The sequence below is a fragment of the Rhineura floridana genome, chromosome 8, assembly GCF_030035675.1.
Source record: "Rhineura floridana isolate rRhiFlo1 chromosome 8, rRhiFlo1.hap2, whole genome shotgun sequence".
Lineage (NCBI taxonomy): Eukaryota > Metazoa > Chordata > Lepidosauria > Squamata > Rhineuridae > Rhineura > Rhineura floridana.
Window position 1 is genome coordinate 47058532 of NC_084487.1, and position 23054 is coordinate 47081585.

The following is a 23054-nucleotide window of genomic DNA, read 5'->3' on the forward strand; positions in this document are numbered from 1 at the left end:
CAAAGAAAAATAAACACAGGTATAAAAATACAATATAAAAATACAATAAAAGCGATACAATTTACAAAAATTAAATAAAATAACAAATAACATTATAATAACAAATAAAATTAAATAACAAATAACAGTATCATTATTGGCACCGCCAAGAAAGAGGAGGTGGTGTTAGCGGGGGCGGTAGCTCCCGAGAGGCAGAAGGGCAACAGGCATTTGTTACAGCAAAGCTGTGCAAGAAGAGTTTGTCCTTTCCTAAGGTGATCAGATGCTTCTGTTTCAAAGGAAAACAACTTGGCCTCCCAGCTAGCATACAGTACAAATCAAACTGTTTCTTAATACCTCTGCTTGCTTTTCCCGTTCTGACATGTGCTAAAGTTCCAGTATGCACTTGAATTCCTTCTGCAAAATGGTGACAGTCTGCACATACCCATGGTGGTGGAGGTTATTATGGTGATGCAGCTCTTTTGGACCCTGCCCATGGTGCTTCTTCTTGGGCACTGATGGTCTTTCTGTCCCCAATGGCAATGTAAAGCCTCTGCTTATACATGCTGTTTACCCTGGCATCGGTTGGCTTGGCCAGGTCAACAATAGGGTAAAAGGCAGCCACTCCCTGGAAGCATCCATATTTGTATTTTGGAACTAGGATAGTTCTGCTTGGCTAAGATAGGAGCTGTGAACCAAAAAGTCCTTGCTTCTAATTTTGCCTCTGTCATTATACAGGCAGTGGGGTAACAATGCGTTCTACCATGTTAAATCGAGATTACCACCACCACCCCAGGCCCTTCTGGCGGTTCACATCAGCACAAAAGTTAGGTAATTTTAGACTCTGGTCAGTACAACTTCATGGGATAGAGGGGTCAAACTCAGTTGAAATCTGTGGTTCCCACACAGCTTCCTCATCTGTATAGACTATGGAGCTGTTAACTAGCTACACTTTCCTGAAAGGCCTGGGTACCTAAGCAACAGCCTTGACTTTGCCTCCTTTCATTTGTATACTGAAAAGTGTTGGTTCATGCTATTGAAGAAGCTAACAAAATACTTGACAAACACAATTAACTGAACTGGATACTGTGCTTATGATGTGGGCAACTAGTAGTCATTTGATACACTGAAAAACAAAAGTGTGTTTGGGCTGGTAGCTGATGTGGAAAAAGTATTGCCTCCACAGTGCCACCTAGTGATGCTGACCTTGTCCAGGGGATATTTTCTCATTATAGAAAACATTTGACCTTTTGGAGGGCAGTCTTAATGACATAAAGGAGCTGAAGTACCCTGACTTATTTATCCCCTTCAGTTTAAGTTGCCATCGTTGATGGTGTAGGAATGATATCATGCTGGCTAATAACTGTAGTTGGTGGTATCATTGCTCACTTGTTAGGCAAAGGACTCTATTGTCTTGTGCTAGTCACTTCTACTGCCTTGAAAGTAAAAAGAAATTTAAATAAATACAGATGTTCAGCCAAGTTGTGGATGATCCCATGTTAGCAGCTTTCTGAATGTTGTTACTTTAAACCTGCTCTCTTGCACAAACATAGTTGTTAAAAGTGTGTGTGTGTGTGTGTGTGTGTGTGTGTGTGTGTGTGTGTGTGAGAGAGAGAGAGAGAGAGAGAGAGAGAGAGAGAGAGATCTTTCAATTAATGTGGATTTTTGTGGTAAAGTTTTTTTTGTTTGTGAATGTAAGTGTGATTGTAAGTGAGATTAAAGTATTGTATACCCACAGGTAATTTTGTACAAACCATAGCACTAGTAGCCAAAGGAGCAATGCAGTGTCCCACATGTATTGTTAATAGAGGGTATGGAAAAAGGATGCTAAATGTATTCTGCAAGCTCATTTCTGAAAAGTGAGCAAACCAAGCAACAATGTTCATAAATGAAAAAAGAGATGTTCCCTATTTCTGATTATACTGTACACTTAGAGCTGCGCCCTTTTGCATATCAGCCTGATGCATGTATTTGTACATTTCTGTATTTCACAACCTCTTTCTTTTTGTCTAGGTCCACACTACCCCTGAGCCAAGAAGATTATGAGGTAATTTTAAGATTTTTCTTTTAAAAAAATAGTACCAAATGATGTATTATTACCAATATGCTTAGTCATCTTGTCAAAATTAGTGTTTGTGACTGGGGACAGGGTATGGCAGGGAGGGAAGCGGAAGTAGTTACTGTTGTGACTGGATGGATATAGTTGCACATAGAACAGGGGTAGGCAGGCCCAGCACCATCGGGCGGTCAGGTGAGACATTGGCTGAGGGCCTATGCAGCTTTCAGAGTTGTGCATGCTTGTGTCCAGTAAGACTTACACCCAGGTAACTATGTAGAATTGCAACTTTAATCTCTTAAAACTGAATCATGACCATCCATGAAACCTATAGAGCTAAAGGCTGCTTTTGTGTGTTAAAAAAATTACTGGAAAATGTCCAACATCCATGGTTATGCATTAGAAATAAAAACATAACAAGTTGCTCTGGGCTTCCTACTGGATCCAAGGACTAGGAAGTTGTAATGGCACTAGGATTCTGGAGACGCCATTCTGAATTGCATTGGGATTATCAACTGAGCCCGTGTGGGTGGTTTTTGTATTCCTATTTTGTACCCTCCAGCTACCTGAGCTCCCACAGGGTTCAGTTCTCAAGCTATTAACCTAGCAAAATGGGCATTTACTTACCAATGATATTTTGGAGTTGGACTAAGTTACTTATGTTTGTGAATTTCAGAGGGTCTACTCTGAGTATGACTAACATTGGGTATTGCCTAATATGCTTTTATTATGCTATGCTTGTTCAGGAAATAAATGAATTTCAAAATGGGGAAACTGATTTAAATCAAGCCCACTTATGCACTGTTATTGCCTGGCTCTTAAGGCTCCTCATTTGAGACCTGCAGCCTCTGGCAGGTTATCCTTGGCAAGTGTCCCCTCTCCAATCTTAATTATAAGGCCAGGCAATTCCCTAGGTGGAGAGCTGCACCATAGTCAGTACAGGTCCTGGGTTTTTTTGTCAAGTCCTTTCTACACTCTGTTGTGACATCAGCACACTGTGCAGTATGGGTAGGTGCATAGTCTAATATTGTGATGTGATAAAGCACAGTACAGTATAATTGGGGTGAGAGAGAAAAAACAGGCATGGGCTGTGTTCGCACATCATGCTAAGCCATAAACCATGGCTTAATGTGCATGAGCAAATCATGTCTGCTGTACTCTCCCCACTCCTCCAGGCTGACATTGGAAGGAAACAAACAGTTCATATGCCCATTCACAACAAAGGAACAGTGTTTTTCTCACAAACCTGTAATTTGTTACTTTCTAGGATTGTCTAAAATAGGTACCTCCTTTATATTTTTATGAAAGAGTAAATACGGTGATTTAGATACTGCTTGGGCACTGTAGAAAGAGCACCATAGTATGGCACACTGAGGATGGTACACTGAATTATGCCATAATTCTTGTGTCTTTTTTCTTTCTACAGGCCTTTTTGCAAAAGCTGGTGCAAAACCTATTTGCAGAGGGCAATGATTTGTTCAGAGAGAAGGATTTCAAGCTGGCGCTGGTACAGTATGTAGAAGGGCTCAATGTGGCTGAATATGCAGCTTCAGATGAGGTGACCATTCCAGTGGATCTCTTATGCAAGCTGCATGTCAACCGGGCTGCCTGCTACTTTGCCATGGTGAGTACTTTTATGGCTAGTTCATGCATATATGTGCTTCATTTGATTTCTCATCGCTTGATAACTTGCTGCTGAATATGCAAGGAGGTTTCAATTGCATTGAATTAATTTTGGGAGAAATCAAAGTTTTTAATGCAATCCTATTGATTGAGGTTGCAGTCATCAAGTGATGATCGTGTTTGTGATTCATTCCTTCACCCCCTTTTTTTTAAAACTGACTAAAGGCAATACATATCAAGGAGAAGTATGGGGAAACTGGTCCAATTTTGAAGGTGTTAATGTGACACACTGTTCTAATATGGAAGGGGGCATAGCACACACATGATTTCTTGTTGTCTTTGCCTACACCAGTCTTAGCATGCCTACTTCTCTGAAGTTTGTCACTTTGTGTCTGGTACTTGGTGAGAATTGGCATGGGGGAATGCTGCGCTTAGAGCCATGCTGATTAAAACATGAGGCAGGCCTCCCAAAAGCCATATTAATCTTTTGTGAGAAAACCAACAAGGGATTATGTGGCACATCTATTTTGGTGTAAGAATTCATGGGCTACAATGTTTTTGTAGATGTATGTTTTCCTACATTAACAGAGGTGTGTGTGTGCATCTATATATACACATGCGCACACATGCACATGCAACTCAGATGTAATTACAAACCACGATTTGTTATAAGAATGAGCATCAGCAATCCTCAGACTCATGCACTCCTTCCTTTGCACATGAGGGAAGATTAGAAACAGAAACTTCTCATTTTCTTCCAATGTGAAGGAAGGGGAGGATGGAGTGTGTGAGGTTGAAGTTTGCTGCCTTATGCTCTGACAAGGACAAAACATACGAATGGAGACACTTGTACACACATATCTATGCACATACCTGTGTGTATGCATGCATGCATGCGCACACACCACATGGACAGAGTCTGGAGGCAGGAACAGTTTTTGCACTTTGATATCCAAAAGCTAAGAACTGAGAACTGGACAGGAGGATGAAGTTCTGGTCAGGTCAACAAACTTCTGGCCAAGTGACAACATTTACAACTTTAATTTTCTTCAAGTCTTTGGACTGTAGGAAGTATGTATTGGAAATCATGGCAATATCCAACTAAGTCATAATCAGAGTAAACCCATTGAAATCAAAGGACTTAAGTCTACTCTGCACATGACTAATGTTGGATATCACCCCATGTGTTTGCTGGTCTCATGAAGGAGATGGGGAACTGCTAGTCCCTGTTTGACAGGCTAGGTTGGTTGTCAGCTGCTTGGGCTACAGCCCATATTTATTTAGCACTCTGTTTTGCTCCTCCTTTCCTTTCCGTACAGACAGTACTTAAGAGCAGCGGATTAGTTGGGACAGATCTCACATGGAAAAGACATGGAGGATCTGTTTATGTTAAAGTTCTCATGGTTATGATGGCCTCTTTTTCCAAAAGGGCCTGTATGAGAAGGCTCTGGAAGACAGTGAGAAGGCTCTGGGATTCAGCAAGGAGAACATCCGTGCGCTCTTCCGGAAAGCCCGCTGTTTGAACGAGTTAGGGAGGCACAAGGAAGCCTATGAATTTAACAGCCGTTGTCTGCTCTCCCTCCCGCATGTAAGTAATGGTTTACACATTTGCAGTTATTGAATATTTTTTATGGAAAAGCAGCTTAAATGCCTTGAAATAAATTATATTCATACTTCAGAGATTCCCCCCCTCTCCTTTAATTGGCTCTCTCCATCTTTCTTTTTAATCCAGAGAGCAATCTACAAATCTTCCAGACCTTGAGCAAACTAATAAATAGAGCATCCTAGTACAAATATGGCAGGTTATCATAGTCTTCAGCATTATTGCACATGCAAACTTGATCATATATGACAGCTTCTGCAAAAGAGTTCCTGCCATCTCTCACTGCAAGTTCTTCTTGTTTTTCCCTTGCTTTCCTGCCTCTACATCCCATCTATCCTAGTTGCCTTCCCCTGTTCTGTTCATATCTTGCTCACAGCCACACTGGTACAAGTTTTAAAACAGCACTAGAAGTGGAGCAAATCATGCTAAGTAAATGGATGCAATGTTAACTTACACAGTTCTGCAAATGGAAATAGGATATTTTGGCACAAGTGTAGGCATAGTCTAACACTATGCCCCCCAAAAAAGGACTTGTTTTCATGTGACACTAAACCATGGTATAGCCCTATGTGCATGAGCTGGAATAACCCTGAGCAAAGTCGCACGCTCCCCCTACCTCCTGTGCTGTTTATTAAAAACACTGCTCAATTTCAAAATAAGCCATCTTCAAGCCATGGATTATGGAGCTGCTTAACGAACCCTAGTTTGTGATGAACCTTAATTCCTTGTCCTGGCAACATGACAAGCCGAGATCTGTGGAAAGATCTGAAAGGAGCTGCACAAATCCTTCGCCCAGCTGTGCAGAACGGGGACATGTGTAAGTCTGAGGCTTTGTTTGGGTTTACTCAGCTCATGCCTGTAGTGCTGGTACCCTGAGAATGCCTCTTTATCTCCTTGGTTGCTTAATGTTCGGTCTGTGGGTGACTGTGCAAAGCAGGAGGCTTTTGCAAGCACAACAGAAGAAGCAAACCTTGCCATGCAAGCAACTCTCCTTAATAAAAGATAAACTTGTTTTCATTGTCTGGAAGGAGCAAGAGCTTCTGAAGGATGCAATGCCTTACTCAGTACCTGATCAGTTTACAAACAGCTAACACAAGCATGCATCTCTATTTTGCTTGGCAAGAACAAAAGCATCTTTCCGACTAGCACTGTCCCTACCATTTATATGCATCTCTTAAGATGAGGTTCCTCTACCTCCATTTTGCATGTAGTGCTCTCTTAGCACTTGTGCTTTTGCTCTTGGCGCTCAGGGTCGTGTACAGTCTGGAGCTAAAATCCTTATTCAGTTTTTGTACTGGGCCTGTAACTTTCTTCCCTATGCTTCCCCCTGGATCTTACGTGCTGGAAAACCTCAAGTATCCTGTTAGCATACTCATCTTTTGTTTTTGGAAACTCTTCCTCTCACCAGCCCAGATAATCACCCAGATAACACCTCCCCACAGGAGGCAAAGTCTTTAAGTTCTTGTCTCCAGGAGTCCACATTGTTAACTTACTCAGCCACTGACCGCCTTGCATGGGATGCTCCAAGAAAGACTGTGCCTCTTCATTGTGTATGTTGTTTTCTCTAGTCTAGTTGGGGACCCAAAAAGGGAACTCAATTCTGTGAGTTTCCCTCGAGAGCCCTTTCCCTACTTTTTAACATTTTGGAAGAGTACTAGCAAACCCAGAGTGCTTGCTTTGGTACCACACCATGCAGGGCTCAGGGCAACCTATGAAGGTGTACCTACTTCTGGTCCTCCCACTTCCTCACCTATAATAATTGCGAACAAGAGAAATTCTTTAACAGAGAGTGTTGTAACACCCAGATATTTGTGTTTATCTTTTCCAAGAAGTTTGACATATTTCAAACTTTAGCGCAGTGACCCTAAAACATTGGCTTACTGTGAAAGCCAGGAAACCTACTCCTCCTTTCCTTGGAACAGGTAACTATCTATATTTTAGCCCTTCTCTTTCCTCTTTTTCCCAGATCTTGCTGTACTTCCTGCCCTCATATTTCAGTTGATGTGGCCTGATGATGTGGACAAAGTGCTTGCAACAAGGTGGCCAGCAACGTGTCTTCTCGACCCTTGCCTTTCTTGGCTTATTAAAGCTTGCCTAGGGAGTATGACAGAGGGTGTGGTCAGTGCATCTTTGTGGGAGCAAGTGGTCCCAGCTGCCCTGAAAGTGGCGGTGATCCATCTATTCCTGAAAAAGCCCACCCTGGACCCATTTGTTTGTGACAACTACCGCGCATTTGCGAATGCCCCCTTTTTAGGGAAGGTGATTGAGAGGGTTGTGGTGCAGCACTTGCAAGAATTCCTGAATGAAACAGATTATCTTGACCCACTCCAATCTGGGTGCAGGCCTGATCATGGGACTGAATAAGTCTTGGTCGCCCTGATGGATGACCTATACCGGGAGAAGGACAGGGGGAGTGCAACCCTATTACTCTTATGTGATCTCTCAGTAGCTCTTGATACCATTGACCATGGTATCCTTCTGAGCTGACTTGGTGAGATGGGTACTGGAGGCGTGGTTTTATAATGGTTCCGATCCTATCTCTGGGCTCGGTTTCGGAGAATAGCATTTGGGTTGTTGTCTCTCGGGTCCCTGGCAGTTGTAGGGTGCCACAGGGTACCATCATGTCCCCAGTGCTGTTTAACATTTATATGAAGCTGTTGGGAGCGGCCAGATTTGGGGCAAGTGGTCAACAGTATGCTCATGATACCCAGCTCTATTTCTCGGTAACAGCTGAATTAGGAGAGGCCATGCAAACCCTGGACTGGTCCATGGACTCAGTGGTGGGCTGGATGAGGGCCAAGAAACTGACTCTGAATCCTAGTAAGACGGAGGCGCTGTGGGTAGCTGATTCCCGAGTCTGGATAATTGGTCAATTGCCTGTTTTGGATTGGGTCATATTCCCTCTGAAAGAGAAAACTCATAGTCTGGGAGTGCTCCTGGATCCATCTTTGTTGCTAGAGGCCCAGGTGACCTCAGTGGCTAGGAGTGCCTTTTACCAGTTTCAGCTGGTAAGACAGCTGTGGCCCTTTCTGGTCCAGGTTAGCCTGGCCACTGTCATGCATGCTTTGGTAACCTCCAGGCTCAATTACTGTAAGCACTCTCTGTGGGGTTGCCCTTGAGGTTAGTCCAGGAGCTGTAGCTGGTGTAAAATACAGCAGAGCAACTGGTGATTAGGGCAGGATAGTGTCAACATGTTACCCCGCTGCTGAAACAATTGCACTGGCTGCCTGATAGCTATTGGGCTATGTTCAAGGTGTTAATCAGGGTGTATAAAGCCCTATGCAGGTTGGGACCAGGATGCCTGAACGATCATCTTCCCACTTATATACTTAGTTGATCACCCCACTGCCGGTGAGGGCCTCCAGATACCATCTCATCAGGAGGTCTGTTCCACACAGCGTAGGAAGCACACCTTTAATGTTGTGGCAGCTACTCTTTGGAATTCACTCCTCTTAAATATTAGACAGGCACCGTCTCTCTTGTCTTTTTGGTGCCTGCTGAAGACCTTCCTCTTTCAACAAGACTTTTAAGTAGAGACCGTATCCCAGTCCACATCTATGTTGGAATTGTTTTAAAGAAGTTTTCCAAGTTTTTTTAAAAAAGTGTTTTTTAAAGATTTTTGTTTTTATGATTCTTTAAAGATGCTTTGTTTTTAAGGTGCTTTATTGATGTTTTTAAGGTTTTGTCATTTGTTTGACATCCTGGGCTCATTCTGGGAGTAAGGGTGGAATATAAATCTGATAATAAGTTGTAGTTGTAGTTGCCCAGACCCCTTCCATTTGTATTTCCCCTGTTGCATCTAAGTATCCGTTGCAGCCTGTCAAATCCCTTGTGTACCTCACTGCTCTTTATATGGCAATAGTTTTTCCTTCATTTCTGTCTGTTTCTTTCTCTTTCTCCATAGAAATAAGCAAATACATGGCTTGGTTCCAGCAGGGTGGTGGTAAAGAAATCTATGCCTAAGGGGTTTCTTTTGCTCTAACCAATCATTTTATTATCTGTAACCGTCTTGGCTGTTCTGCGTTGCACAGCTGTTTTACTCTCTCTACTGTTTTGGAGCTTTGTAGGAAACAAACATCTTTTTTACCCAAATTGGGACTATGCAATATTTTGCTAATTCCCTACCTAGTAATTAAAGTGTAGTGCAGCCTTTCCCAACTAGTGGGCCACCAGATGTTGTTGGACCACAACTCCCAACAGCCTCAGCCAGCATTGCCAATGGTCAGGAAAGATGGGAATTGTGGTCCAACAACATCTGGTGGCCCACTAGTTGGGAAACACTGGTGTAGTGCAACACCTCCATGGTGTACTACAACTCTGGGCTCAGGATCTTGAAATATCAGGGCTTCTTGGTGACCTGTCTTTGCATGCGTGTTTACATGCAATGTGTGATCAGAGACAGTGAATGAAACTGAATATATGTGTGTATTGTTGTTAATGATCAATTTAACCTACTAAGTGGAATGCTTCTATCCCCTAGAAGAAAATTAGTCACTTTCTTGATATATTTATTATGAGCTTTAAGCTGGTACCTCACATTATTTGCTTGTCTTAAGGTGAAAACACCTGGGGTTTTTTCATTGCCAATAAAAATGAGAGGCATACAGCTTCAGTTTCTCTGTAGCTGAAACTCTTGTATTTTTGCAAAGAATCGAGTGAAATACTTGATACAAAAAATGTTCTCATTTTTTTTCTCCCTGAAGGATGAAAGTGTGGCACAACTTGGCCAGGAGCTTGCACAAAAACTGGGATTAAGGGTCCGGAAAGCCTATAAGAGACCTCAGGTATAGTATTTGTGTTCCACTCTTTTTCCATATAACATATAACCCTACATGTGTATCATTTTATTCTCCCAATAATCCTTGGAGATAGATTAGACTGAGAGATAGTGATTTGCCTAAAGGCTCTCCTGTGAGCATCATGATGGTTGTGCAGGGCTGTGGGCTTGGGGTTTCAAGATCCAAACCCAGTGCTCTGCTCTAAGCCTGCACATCCACCAAGCAGGATTCAGCGGGATTCACCCCTGTTTATGTAGTCCTAGAGAGAGAGAGAGAGCGCAGAAAAAGGAAGTGTTTGAGTTCTGGCAGGCCACCATTCATGGCCAGTGCTCATTGTTGGCCTTGGTGCAGTTGAGCAGGTCTGGGGTACAGATCCTGTGTGACCCTCCAGATGTTGTTGGACCCAAACTCCTATTAGGCCCAGCCAGCATGGCCAATTGTCAGGGATGATAGGAGTTGTTATCCACCAACATTTCACCAATTTCTGAAGAGCCACTGCTTCCCCATGTCTGCTCTAGTCAGTGCATCACGGTGGTTTTGGGGGAGTGCTAATTGGTGTGTATATTTGAGTGTAAAAGACTTGTGAACAAACCAGAAGGCTGGACTGATGACCACTCTGTGCTCTGCAGGCCTCTGCCAACATTAGAAACAGTGTTTAATTAGAAAACACCATCTGAATTCAGCTAGCCAATTCAGAACAGAATCATATTGTTTGGCTATCTATGAAGACTTCAGAGGGAGTGTCTCTCTACCTCCTCTCCTGTCAAAGCTTATCATTATTAGTTTTACCCTTCATGAAATCCCTACCCAGTAGTCAAACAGAGCTGTCTACTCACAAGTTATGTGCTATTCCAAACACAGCAGTCAGTTCTGTGATGGAAATAGCATGCAACTTGTAAGTACATTGTCATGTGCCCTGGGAAGCTAGGATTTGCTGCAATTTCTGGTTTGTGTACAGGGTGTATGCATAATGCATACACTCAGTGCCAATTTGTATGTTTACCTGCTCTTTTTTATATGGAAGTGTCTTTGCATCAGAATCTTGTAAATGCTCTTTTTTCAGTTAAGTGCCTGCTACTTTCTCTCTTCCTTGCAGCAGGAATTGGAAACATTTTCTCTACTCAGTAATGGCCTGTCATCTGCCTTACCAAATCAGGTAGGCCGTTATTGTTCAAACAATATTTTGTAGTGTGGAGTGTACCTGTTCAGCATGTCAGCCAGCCATAACCTCATCCATGAAACTCTTTCATCTCTCCCCCCACCCTTTTCCCCTTAAAGAGTTTTGTTGTTCTCAAATTATGGGGTTCCACCAAATATGCTGATATTTCCCTCTTGTTTCTTAGTGATTCTGTTTGGTTAGAATCTTGCTGGCACTCACTGGCTGAGTTTGCTATTAGAAGGAGTGATACTATCTAGGAATGTTTCAGTAAATGCAATTGACAGCCTTCTAGAATTTTAAACATTTCTTCCTCTCTTTTTAAGTGCGTATTATTGTATAGTTTAAAATGCTGCCCTACTATGCTGAAAATGATAGTTTTGGTAAAGCATTACCAGGGCCGGTTCCAAGGGGCAGTCAGGTGGGGCACTGGCCCGAGGGCCCCTGAGACTATAGGAGCCCCTGGGGGGGCCCTCTGCTCCCCTTCCGTGATTCGCGGCAGGATCGCTGCCGCGGATTGCAGGGCAAGAGCTTCAGGGCTCTGCCATTCCCTTCGTTAACTTACCTTGTTCTGCGGTTGCGCACACAGCGGTGCCCTTAAGAAAGATGGCGACTGAGGTTTTCCTAAGGGGCTGAAGCCTCTGCCGCCATCTTGGCTGATAAGTTAAAGAAGGGAATGGCGGAGCCCCGAAGCTCTCACCGTATGTGAGTCGCGGAAAGGGAGCGCTGGGGCCTGGGGCAGGCTTTTGCCCAAGGGCTCCAGAGTGTCTGAGGCTGGCCCTGAGCATTACAAACTTCTTTTTTTCCAAGTCATCCTAGAACTGAAGTCCCAAAATTGAACAGTAGCAAATGTTTTACTTGCCTTAGCCTGGATCTGATTCCCCTTCTTTCTCTTGCTATATGTGTTAAGCTTCCCTCCCTCAGGCTCTGTGGATCCCTTTTAAGGATTTTTAAGAGACCAACCTAACATTTCAGACTGAGCTTTTGAAAATGTGTGCCTTCCACTGAATAGTAAATATGGAATAGTAAATTTCACTTCATGTTTCTAATGAGCAGAGCAGTCCTATTTCCTAATTGTGCCAGAGCAGGGGAGATAATCCACTGCTATGGTGGTGGGATGGTTGCTGTATCCTATACTTGCCAAGACAGGAAGCGCACACCACTTAAAAATCCCCCAAAGCCCCCCATTCAGTGACTGTCCAAATGATATGGAAGGAGCCATTGAACTCTGCTTAGTGGGGACATGCCCCTAGTGCATCTCCCTGCATTGAAACACACAGTACCCCCCCATTCCACAAGCCTCAGCAGCACTGCCAGTTCCTAGGCATCCATTCAGGCAGATGTTTGAACCCCCTAGTCCTGCTCACAATGAGTGGTGGCTGGTCCATTAGGGCATATGGGGCACTGCTGCCCCAGCCAGCCCCCACCTGCCTGCCTTCTTATTTACATACAGTCCAGGGGGTGATCCTGGCTGTTAGCTCCCTCCACATTAGTCTCAGGGCTGCCATTGTAGAAGCAGGGAGGAGGATGGGGGCTAAACTAACATTAGTTGGCTCTGTCTGTCATTGGCTTTGGCTCCATCTACCGTTGGGCTCTTTGCTTTCTGCCCCACTGGTCTCAATGGTCACCAGCCACCACTGGTCACAATCACTGTTTTGAAGTGAAAGCCTCAAAGGGGAGAAAGGAGGAGATATAACTAATTAGTATAGCATCCATATAACTCCCTGGGCATGGCACCTACAGGGAGTGTACACAGCCCTCCCTGGGAGAAGGGTTCAATATCCTCCCAGGGAGGAGAAGTCTTTCTTGCCAAACAGCCAAAACATGAGGCTGTCATGAACTTGTAAATTTGTTAACCTGGTTTTCTTGTAACATGGCTCGGATACAGGGAATTGTGGGAGTTACATCTTGGAAGGAGACAGGCCTCTGTGAGAGGAAAATGTTAAGTTTTGTTTCCAGCTGCAAGCAGTTGAGAGGCCTGAACAGAAACACCTGTTTATCTCTGCTAATCTGCTGGGAGCCTGGTACTCAAGGCCATGTGTGCCTGAGAAGGTTGAGATCAGAGATGGGAGGGGGCCTGCAAGGCACGAAAAAGCGAAGAGGCTTCGGGAATAGGATTGCATCAGAAAGCCCCCTGATTGGTTAATTCACCCTGAACCGTTGTGGTCTTTTCCTTAAGTATAGGGGCTGAGACCCATAGCTTTTGTTCCCCCTGGACATTTTACTGGATGTTCCCCTGGGGCGTCCTTGGGATACCTATATGGGGTTCCACTGCTTCTTACCAACCTGATGCTATTCTCTCTGAGGAGAGATGAGACTTACCAACAACTACCTCTTCAGTAAGTAAGAACAGGCTGGTTAGTTTATTATTTTCTGTTGTGTGTTGAACTCTCTTATGTTATACCTAAACCCCTGGTTGGGTGTGGTTTTGAGGAATTGTTTTGCTGCTACGTCTATATTAAATGTGCACGTATATTTTTAATAAAGCTACTTCTTATTAACCTGGTGTATTCATTGAGGGAGATAAGGTTGGTTCTGAATCCAGCACCTTGACCACTGACCACAAACTACCAAGAGTAAAAGCACAATGTTCTTTGGTTTTTCCAGAGGTTTCTGGACAAGGAGTGTTTGTTTGGCTCTTGTCTTTTTGAACCTTGGTTTACCTATTTCTGGGCTCTGAGTTCCCCTAGCTCAGAGTTGAATCAGTGAAGGGGTGGTGGCAGCCTATCTTCTACCTTGCAGGGTTCGTGTTGGGTTGCACAGCCTTGGCAAGGGGAATTTGGTGATTGGGTTCCAGATCAATTGCCCAAGGTGAGGGAATTGGGTCTGAAGCATGCACCCCGTGGCTCTTGGGGGCGCGAGGGCATGACAGAGGCCATTGGCAGAGAAACTGGAAATAAATCGTTATCAAATAGAATAAGCTATTTAAAGGTAAGGCACATGCAGAAAAACCCTTTACATATAATATCTAAAAACTTTATTGACATCTAGTTGTTACTGGATTTTACAAAACCTGCTGTGAGCCCTAAATGGTGTGTTTTCAGTTGCTTTTAGAATTCAGTCTTGAATACAGTACTATAAAATCTTGTGCAAGAGAAGCATTGCATGAAACAAGCATACATAGGTGACTGGCCCTAATGATGTCTTGATGAGAGATGGCTATTTAAATAGCTTTAAAAAAATTAAATCTCTCTCCAAAAAACAACCCCTCCCCCCCCAAAAAAAACCTTTTTCATGAAAGACCTTCCATGATGGGAAACAGGAATATAAAATAATACTCTTTTTGCTTTCTCTCTCATATTTGAAGTCTCTTAAATATTTGTTTTCTTGGCATTTTGATTATTTTAAATCTGAAAATGGACCAAACATGTTTGGCTGCTTTGTTTGAAGTTTGATTTATTGCATGGTCAGCAGCCTGGACCTGTGCAAGTCCCAATGAATTCAATGGGACCTATGCCCAAGGAAATGTTCATAGGATATTGCAGCCTCTTGGTTGGTGCCAATTGTTCATATGGGGGTGCTGACATAGTAGGGGTGGGTGTTCAGCTTTGTCAAGTAACTTACTGGCATTTAACCCTGCCCTGGGCTCCTTCTGGGAGGAAGGGTGGGATATAAATTTAATAAATAAATAAATGCATTTGAAAGGCTGCTACAAAAAGGGCAGTTAGGTAAGACAATAAAAGCACTGTGCTTCCTGAGATTAGCTCTGGTTTATATGACTTTTAAGCATGATAAATATACTGAATCTTGCAACTGGCCTCAAACAATGGGTTTTCACTTTCCTGTGAAGCATCAGTACTCAAAGTACAAGAGTACAGTGAAAGTTCATCATGACAAAGGCCTGTCGAAATAATTGAAGGTGAAATTAAATAACTTGTCCAGTTGTATTCATTTTGAGCTTCAGGACATGGTCTGAAAGCACATGATGCAGCAACCTTACTGGAGTTAAGCTGGTTTGGGTTTGATCAGTGTCTGGGTGGGAGACCAGGGAACCTGCCTTGGAAGAAAGATTGAATACAAATGAAATCAATTGGGTCCATGTTCCCACTGCAAATAATATGCACTTTAATCTGGCACCTTAAGGTTTTCCATATTTGTCTTGATGCTAAGAAAACTGGAAACTAATTGTTCCCTAATTGGAATTAGGCTTGGAATTTATTGCACGTATGTTGCACAGGAGCATGGACTCTGTTCTCCTGTATATTTTCTCTCCTTTTCCCTAATTTTTAAAAAATCACATAAAAACTCTAGAATTTGTGAAATTTAAACCTTTTTTCTTTTCTTTTCACATGCTTATAGACTTAACCCAGATGCATACACTTAACTTCAACAACTATTTTTACCCAGAGCTGTTCAGGTATTTCAAAGTTGGTGCTACAGTCCCACTAGTGTTATCTGAACTCCATATAAAATGACGGGGGAAAAGTAGACTTACCCCCCCCACACTGTATTCATTCTGAGCTGTCATTTTTCAGTTAAAATGGAAATTATTTTTTTTTACCTACTTCCGCTTTAATTTTGAATTGGACTTGAAGTTTTAAATTGTGTAACATATTTTAAACATTTGCTTTTGCCATCTTTAATTCTGGATGTGATTCAAACTGTTCTAGTTGTGTATAGGAAGGTTCAGTAGTAGGCTTGCATGCTCCAATATGGGACAGGCTGTAGTTTATTTAATAGTTAAAAAGAGGGGGGAGGTTCAACATGTGCCTAGAGTTGCAATGACAAGTGAACTGCCAGAATTTCCAACTTATTGAAGGCATAGAAGCCCTATTCTGTATGAAATTTGACAACCCCACTCGCTAATAGAAAGGATTAGCAGCCATTTTCTAGATGAAAGGGAAACTAAAGCTGCATATGGTTATACACAGCTTGAGTGCTGAGTCCATTTCTCAGTCCATTCTGGATATGCACTGAATCCATTTTGGTCAGACGTACAACTTCTTCCAGGGAAGTGTGGGAGCAACTAATTGTTCCACTTATGCTGAAAAACAGGAAGTAGTTCTTCCTGTTTTTCAGCAGAAGCTGACTGTACGGAGTGCTGACTGGTTAGCCAGTAGTCCTTGTGGTAATCATGAAGTCAGCCAGCTGTGCAGAGTACTTATTGTCAGACGGGCCAGCCAGTTGCACAGTTCACATACTCCAGCCTGAGCAGTATCTCCAATTTTTTAAATCTGTTTAAAAGAAAAGGGGGGCAAAGAACATTTAACTAGATGAACATGTGCCTCAGTTCTTTTTTGAATAGTTGAAAGCCTGCCTGAAGCATGGTGGGGAGGGTGAAACTAAGAGAGGAAATTAATGCTGGATTCAGAGCCAAGTATCTGTGTGTCAGTAGAGGAGTAAAGGCAGAGGAATCAAAACTTGCTCTGCAGAATGAAAAAAACCTGCACAGCTCCTTTAGTTAGGTACATCACTGTGTACCCTGAATTAACTCTTTGTAAAAGGTGGAGAAGAGAATTGAATGTTAAGAATAACAACCTTTTTTTTTCAAGAGGAATTTGACTATACTGTGTTCGTTCTTTTTACAGGCTGTTTCTAACGGATTAGGCTCTGTAGATGACATTGAAACAGGTGATAGTTTTATGTTCCTTTGATTCATAGCATTCTTTGTCTGTCTCAATGACTCAAGTACCTTTGATTTTAGGAAGTCTCAGGACATGTATGCAGGACCTCTGGCTCTTCTGCTCGGTTTGCCAGTAAGGAACATAACTGGAGTTGCAGGAAATGTTCTTGGAGGGAAAAACAAATTCTCTTTCTCTTGTGACTTCCCTCCCTGAGACAGCTTTGGGAACCTTGCACTGGCCTTGCAGCTGTTCCCTTCACCTGTGTAGGTGGGCAGAAAAAGCTAAAGTGGCCAGCACATGTGAGTGGTGGTGATGGAATCCACTGCAGGAGATGTCCAGTTTCCATGATACACATTTTGCAAGTATGCTCTAAATGCTGGGAGATATGAGCGACCCACCTGTTATAAAGAAGCCGCTGGAAGCATGACTTTAGATTGTAGTCTGTCTGAAAGACTGGCAGCTGTATTTTGAAGGCAGGAGACACTATAGACCACAGGCTTTGCATGCAGAAGGTCCCCGGTTCAATCCATGGCATTTCCAGCTCTTTTTTTTTTTAAGGATCAGCACAGGAAGCTGCCTCCTACTGAGTCAGGCCATTGGTCTGTCTAGCTCATGATTGCCTATACTGACTGGCAGCGGCTCTCCGGGTTTCAGGCAGGGTTCTCTTCCAGAACTAACTGGAGAGGATGGGGATTGAATCTGGGAACTTTTGCATGCGAAACAGATGCTCTGCCACTGAGCTACAGCCCTTCCCCAAAGTAGGTGAAGAGAGTGTAGGTGATTGGGAGGAGGGGGGGAAGAGACATGAGAGAGAGAGACCTCTCCCTGAGACTCTGGCAAGCCACTGCCACCCAGAGTAGAGAGTATTGGGCTAAATGGGCAAATGATCTGGGGTGGCATCCAGTAGCTTCTTATATTTCAGAGATGAAGATTCTCTGAGCTTTATCACTTGATTGGTTTGTGTGTGTGTGTGTGTGTGTGCGCGCTGTCATTCAGATGTGCTCCAATAATTTGCCTTGCAGACAGCTCTATGGACCTTCAGTGTGTCACTGCTCCCAATCCTGCCTCTGTTTATGTGAGCGATGGCTCTGCCTTTTCATCAACCGACTTGAACACAAAAGGCACACCAACTTCACTCCCTGCCGTCACCCTGCTCCCTTCTGCAGATGCTGCATCCGTGCCAGGGTCTGAGAGTGTCGATGACTTCACTGAAGGAGGAGTTCTTGGGGATGAACTGGACTCAATCCTGGATTCTATTGCAGATGGGTCGCAGTACCCTCTAGTAAGAAAGGATTTGCTAGGTCTATCTGTCCATCTATTCTCTGCTTTCAGTTCCTCCGTTATGGTCTTCTCTTACTTTTTTTCTTGAGCACGAGACCATTCTGTGTATTTCCCCCTCCTTTTGCTTTCTGAGTATCTGAGGGGATCTAACAGGAGAGCAGAACACATATTATACATTTCCATGTGTCAAGAACTTGCAAGTTCCCACTAGGGTCAGCTCTCAAGCCCAGGGCAATTGATCCCAGCCAGGCACTCCCTTACCCGGGCTGAGTTAAACCAACTCCAACTCTGCAAGGTAGGTAGACTGCCACCACCCCTTAAACCTGGTCACCCACTCCGGGCCAAGGGGAAACCCAAAGTGCCAGAAGTATACCTGCCAAGGATTCCAAAAGACAAGAGCCAAGAATGCACTCCTTGTCTTGGAGCCTTAAGCCAAAATACCCCACTATATGGTCGTCTGTGGCTAATTGGCGAAGGTGCTGGATTCAGAGCCAGTTTCCCCCTGAAATGAACACATGCTGGTAAATAAAGAGATAGCTTTATTAAAATAAAATATAAGTGCAAAAATGTAACAACAAAATAATTCCTTAAACCAGACACTGCTAGGGTTAGGTAAAAATACAAAAGGCAAAGAGTTCAAGTCACAACAATAACAAAAAATAACAATGCTGTCTAGCCTAACCTATACTCACGCAATATAGGTAAACCAGCATATTAACTTCATGGTTCCACATTGATAGCAGATGGGAGATGGAATCCCAATATCGGGTAGCACCAAAGAACACTGGGGAACAAAAACCCAGATTCACAGTTATAATTTGATGGGGAAAAGCCCAGCAATAGCCAGGCATTAATTTGCCAGTCAGAGGGCTTTCTGATGATGACATCTTCTGGAACTTGTGCGCCTAATGGTCACACTCTTCTCCAACCTTCCCAGGCCTGTGGCCTTGAGGTACCAGTCTCAGGCCGACAAGCAGGTGTTCTTGCTCACTGCCTAATTAACTGAGTTCAGCTATGAGAAGCAATAGTCTTGTGGCCGTAATTCAGGCAAGATGTTCTCCCCACAATTCCTTGCCACAGAACCATTTTAGTTAACAACCCCACAAACCAGGCGTTCTTGACACCATGTGGCATTGTTTATCACCTCAGGTGCAGAAAGGGGGTGTGTGCATCTAATGTTCCCAATTGTATACCTTTGGTTATGTAATTGGAAGCATGCTGCAGGGTTGTGCACTCCTGCCCACACACCCTGGACAGGGTGCAAATTGCTCTCCTCCAGTCTTAGATGCAGTTAATGTTGGATTGTGTCTGCGTTGTTGTGTGAAACAGCATACATTACGTTGTAGTTAAGTTGCTCAAGAAACCGTTCCAGAGGCATTAAATCATGTAAGAGTCTTTATTCAGACATTAAGGCCAGCGGCTTTAAGATCCCCCCCGCAGGAGAGAAGTTCTACTACGTTCAAAGTACAAAACTACTACAGACAGCTCAGCAGACAGCAGCAATAGTAAAAGCACTTTTTCCCAAGCTGTTATCTCGTTACCATGACAACCACTGTCTGGCCTTGCTTCCCAGACCATACTAGATAAGACTGCTTCTCACACTTCTCCAAAACTTGCAGGCTTCATGGAAAACAACACAAGGTAGTAATGCCTATCAGTGACAGCCCAACAGTCCCCCCTTTTCCATTAAGACTGAAATATACACATAAAACACATTTTCATAATACATAGTCAAACAGTAATACATTTCTACAATACATTGTATCATACCTTTTCAGTTCAGTACAGTTCAGAATTACATCTCAGTACATGTCAGGACATCTCTGTACATTCAGCTAGAACTTTATTCAATCAAACTTTGGTTCAACACATGTAACATAAAGTGTCTCAGGATCCATTTCAACCTGTTTATGCATTCCTGGGCTTGTAATCAATCCCACTGTAAATCTGTCAGGCGGTCTGCCTATATTCTCTCTCGTGGAGCGTCGTAAAGGAACCAGAGCTTCTGCTCTCTCTGCCCCCCCATTTGTGCTTAAGCCTGTGCTTGTACTTGGCACCGCTTGCCCAGGATCATCCATTTCCTCAGCTTTTCGTTTCTTTGATCTGCGTCTTCCAGAAATGAGCTCATTCAAAGCATCTCTGAGAGGAATTTGTGTACCTTCCACTTTAATGTCAAAATCTGGCTTAAATGTCTGTTGTGATTGTGTTCGTGTTTGTGTGTCATTTGACCCTGTAAGAATAACTGTCTCTCTTTGATCCCAAGGCTTTTCTGAGACTTCAATGCTTCTGCTCAGAATTAACTGCTGTGTTTCTGGATGCCAAACTCTGAAATATGCATTCTGAAATCCCAAAACAAAACCTTGCTGTGCTCTGGGCGCAAGCTTGCCCCTCCTTTTTCCCTGTGGAATGTGGATCCAGCACCTTGCCCCAAATTTTTGAATGTGTTGTATTTTAGGCTTTCTGCCAGTCAGTTTCTCATAAGGAGACATTCCAAGTGCACTATGTAACAGCCTGTTGTGAATGTAATTCGCATAAAGAATTGCCTCTCCCCAGAAAGAATTCCCTAAACTGCAATCCAGCAGCATGGCTCTCATTGCTTCCCCAAGCACCCTATTTTTTCTCTCAGCAGTTCCATTGGAAAACGGGCTGTGTGGAGCAGTGAAATTCTGGTTTATTCCCTTACTCTCCAGAAAGTCACTCAATGCTTTACTCGTAAATTCCCCACCTTGGTCTGAGCGTATAGCCCCCACCGTAACACCGTGTCGAGTTTCGATTCTCTTAATGAACAGTTTCAGCTTCTGCTCAGCTTCACTTTTATGCTTTAACAGAAAAACATGACAAAATCTTGAAAAATCATCTACCAATACCATGTAGAATTTCGCACCTCCTCGTGAAGCATTTATTGGCCCTGCTAAATCAACATGTACTAGCTGGTAGGGAGCTGTTGTGGTTCTCTCAGCCTCCCGGTTTATTGGTGCAATAGTCATTTTAGCTTGATTACAAGAATCACAATCCATTAACTGACCACAGTCTTTCAAACGCATGCCTTCACTGTGCAAAGGGGTTTTCTTTATCTTGTCAAGGTTTACATGCCCCAGCCTTTGATGCCATTCATGGACGCAGCCCTGATGTACCTGTGCCTCAGCGTTTAACACAGCACACCCTGCTTGACTGCTCTTTATTACAAACTCTGAATCATCATTAAGGCTTCCCTGCATGCACACTTCAGCTCCCCTCATTATAAAACATTGGTCTTTGTGGAACAACACTGAATAATTACAACTTACCAGTTTGCTAACTGATAAAATATTATGAGCCAAGTCCGGGACGAGCAAACAGTCTGTCATAATGCCAAGCTTGTCAAATTTAATCAGACCACATGCTTTTACGGAATTCCGTGATCCATCAGCAAGTAAAACAAAATCCTGCTCATCAGTAGACGTGTAAAACAGACTCCTGTCCTTAATTAGAATATGGCTTGCTCCGCTGTCGAGCAACCAGTTCACAGGTCGTAAATCTTGAGAGTTCTGTTTACAAACAAAGTTCACACTGCCTTGCTTCAAGCCTCCGTCCCTGGAGTTTCGCTTGACTGGACAATCGCGCTGGAGATGTCGACGGTCTCCGCACACAAAACAAGCCTTCAGCCTCTGTTGCTGCTCCTGTTTATTATCCTTCGGCACGGCATTTTTCACCTCCTGCCTCCGGACAGCTTCCAAAGACTCAGTTCTTTTCGCCTCCTGTCTCCGCTGCCATTCTTGGGTCAGTTTTTCCTCAATAAACGCAACGTTCAAACCTCCGTCAGGCATGGCTTCAAAAGCCATGACCATATTATTCCACGTTCCATCGAGTGAAGCCAGGATCAGATAGGTCTTCTGAAGTTCAGAATGTTCGACGCCTCGGTCTGTCAACTCAGCAAACAGGCGTCTGAATTCCGTGAGATGCTCACTCATGTCGCACTCACCCGTGAAGCACATTTGATACAGCTTCCGTGCCAAACACAATCTAGATCCCGCAGTCTGTTGAACGTCCCACATCTGTTTGGCGTTTGTAACATCTCTCACGTGTAGCAGTTGAGAGTCAGATAGAGTCAGAAGTATAAAAGCCTGCGCCCGCTCATCATTCCTAATCCAAGCCGCTGAAAGGGGTGCAGGGGGTGTACCTTCAATAGCTTCCCATAAATCTTCTTTTATCAGCAAAGCCCTCATCCTCGGCTTCCAGCTGCCATAATTCTTCTCATTAAGTCTTTCCATCGGCAAGCCTCCCCCAGACAGGTTTACAGCCATGTTGCTCACCTCCTTCTGGTGCAATCAATCAAGCTGCCCTCTCTGGAACTCAGTCTGCCGTTCAGACCAGCAACTTACTCCCGTGTAATGCGCTGTGGTTCGGAACCATCCTCTGCTACCACTGTTGGATTGTGTCTGCGTTGTTGTGTGAAACAGCATACATTACGTTGTAGTTAAGTTGCTCAAGAAACCGTTCCAGAGGCATTAAATCATGTAAGAGTCTTTATTCAGACATTAAGGCCAGCGGCTTTAAGATCCCCCCCGCAGGAGAGAAGTTCTACTACGTTCAAAGTACAAAACTACTACAGACAGCTCAGCAGACAGCAGCAATAGTAAAAGCACTTTTTCCCAAGCTGTTATCTCGTTACCATGACAGCCACTGTCTGGCCTTGCTTCCCAGACCATACTAGATAAGGCTGCTTCTCACACTTCTCCAAAACTTGCAGGCTTCATGGAAAACAACACAAGGTAGTAATGCCTATCAGTGACAGCCCAACAGTTAAGTGATCCAGGGACATCAATACTGACCATGGTTAAAGTTGCCCAGGGTTCTCTCTCCACCCCCCACCTTCAAATCCTGGTTACGAGAAAACCTGGGTATCAAGGAAGGGGAAGTTCATAGCTTAATGGCAGAGCATGTGCTTTGCATGCAAAAAATCCAGGGTTCAGTCCAGTTAAAAGAATCTTGGGTAGCAGTGCTAGAACAGACTCTTGCCTGCATTAGGTTTTAG

General features: G+C 43.6%; 1 protein-coding gene across 11 annotated transcripts in view; it reads left to right on the forward strand.

Annotated features, from left to right (window-relative positions):
* ZC3H7B (zinc finger CCCH-type containing 7B) overlaps positions 1-23054 on the forward strand; it is a 76477-nt gene that overhangs the window by 11534 nt on the left and 41889 nt on the right. For 4 of the 11 annotated variants that reach the window (XM_061639260.1, XM_061639261.1, XM_061639262.1 and 1 more), the window contains exons 3-10: positions 718-810; positions 1993-2026; positions 3462-3659; positions 5088-5246; positions 9965-10045; positions 11136-11195; positions 16724-16766; positions 17782-18041. In XM_061639260.1, coding sequence (XP_061495244.1) covers positions 718-810; positions 1993-2026; positions 3462-3659; positions 5088-5246; positions 9965-10045; positions 11136-11195; positions 16724-16766; positions 17782-18041 — 928 coding nt within the window. The remainder of the gene's footprint in view (positions 1-717; positions 811-1992; positions 2027-3461; positions 3660-5087; positions 5247-9964; positions 10046-11135; positions 11196-16723; positions 16767-17781; positions 18042-23054) is intronic. The other 7 variants (XM_061639267.1, XM_061639268.1, XM_061639269.1 and 4 more) reach the window with 4 other exon arrangements.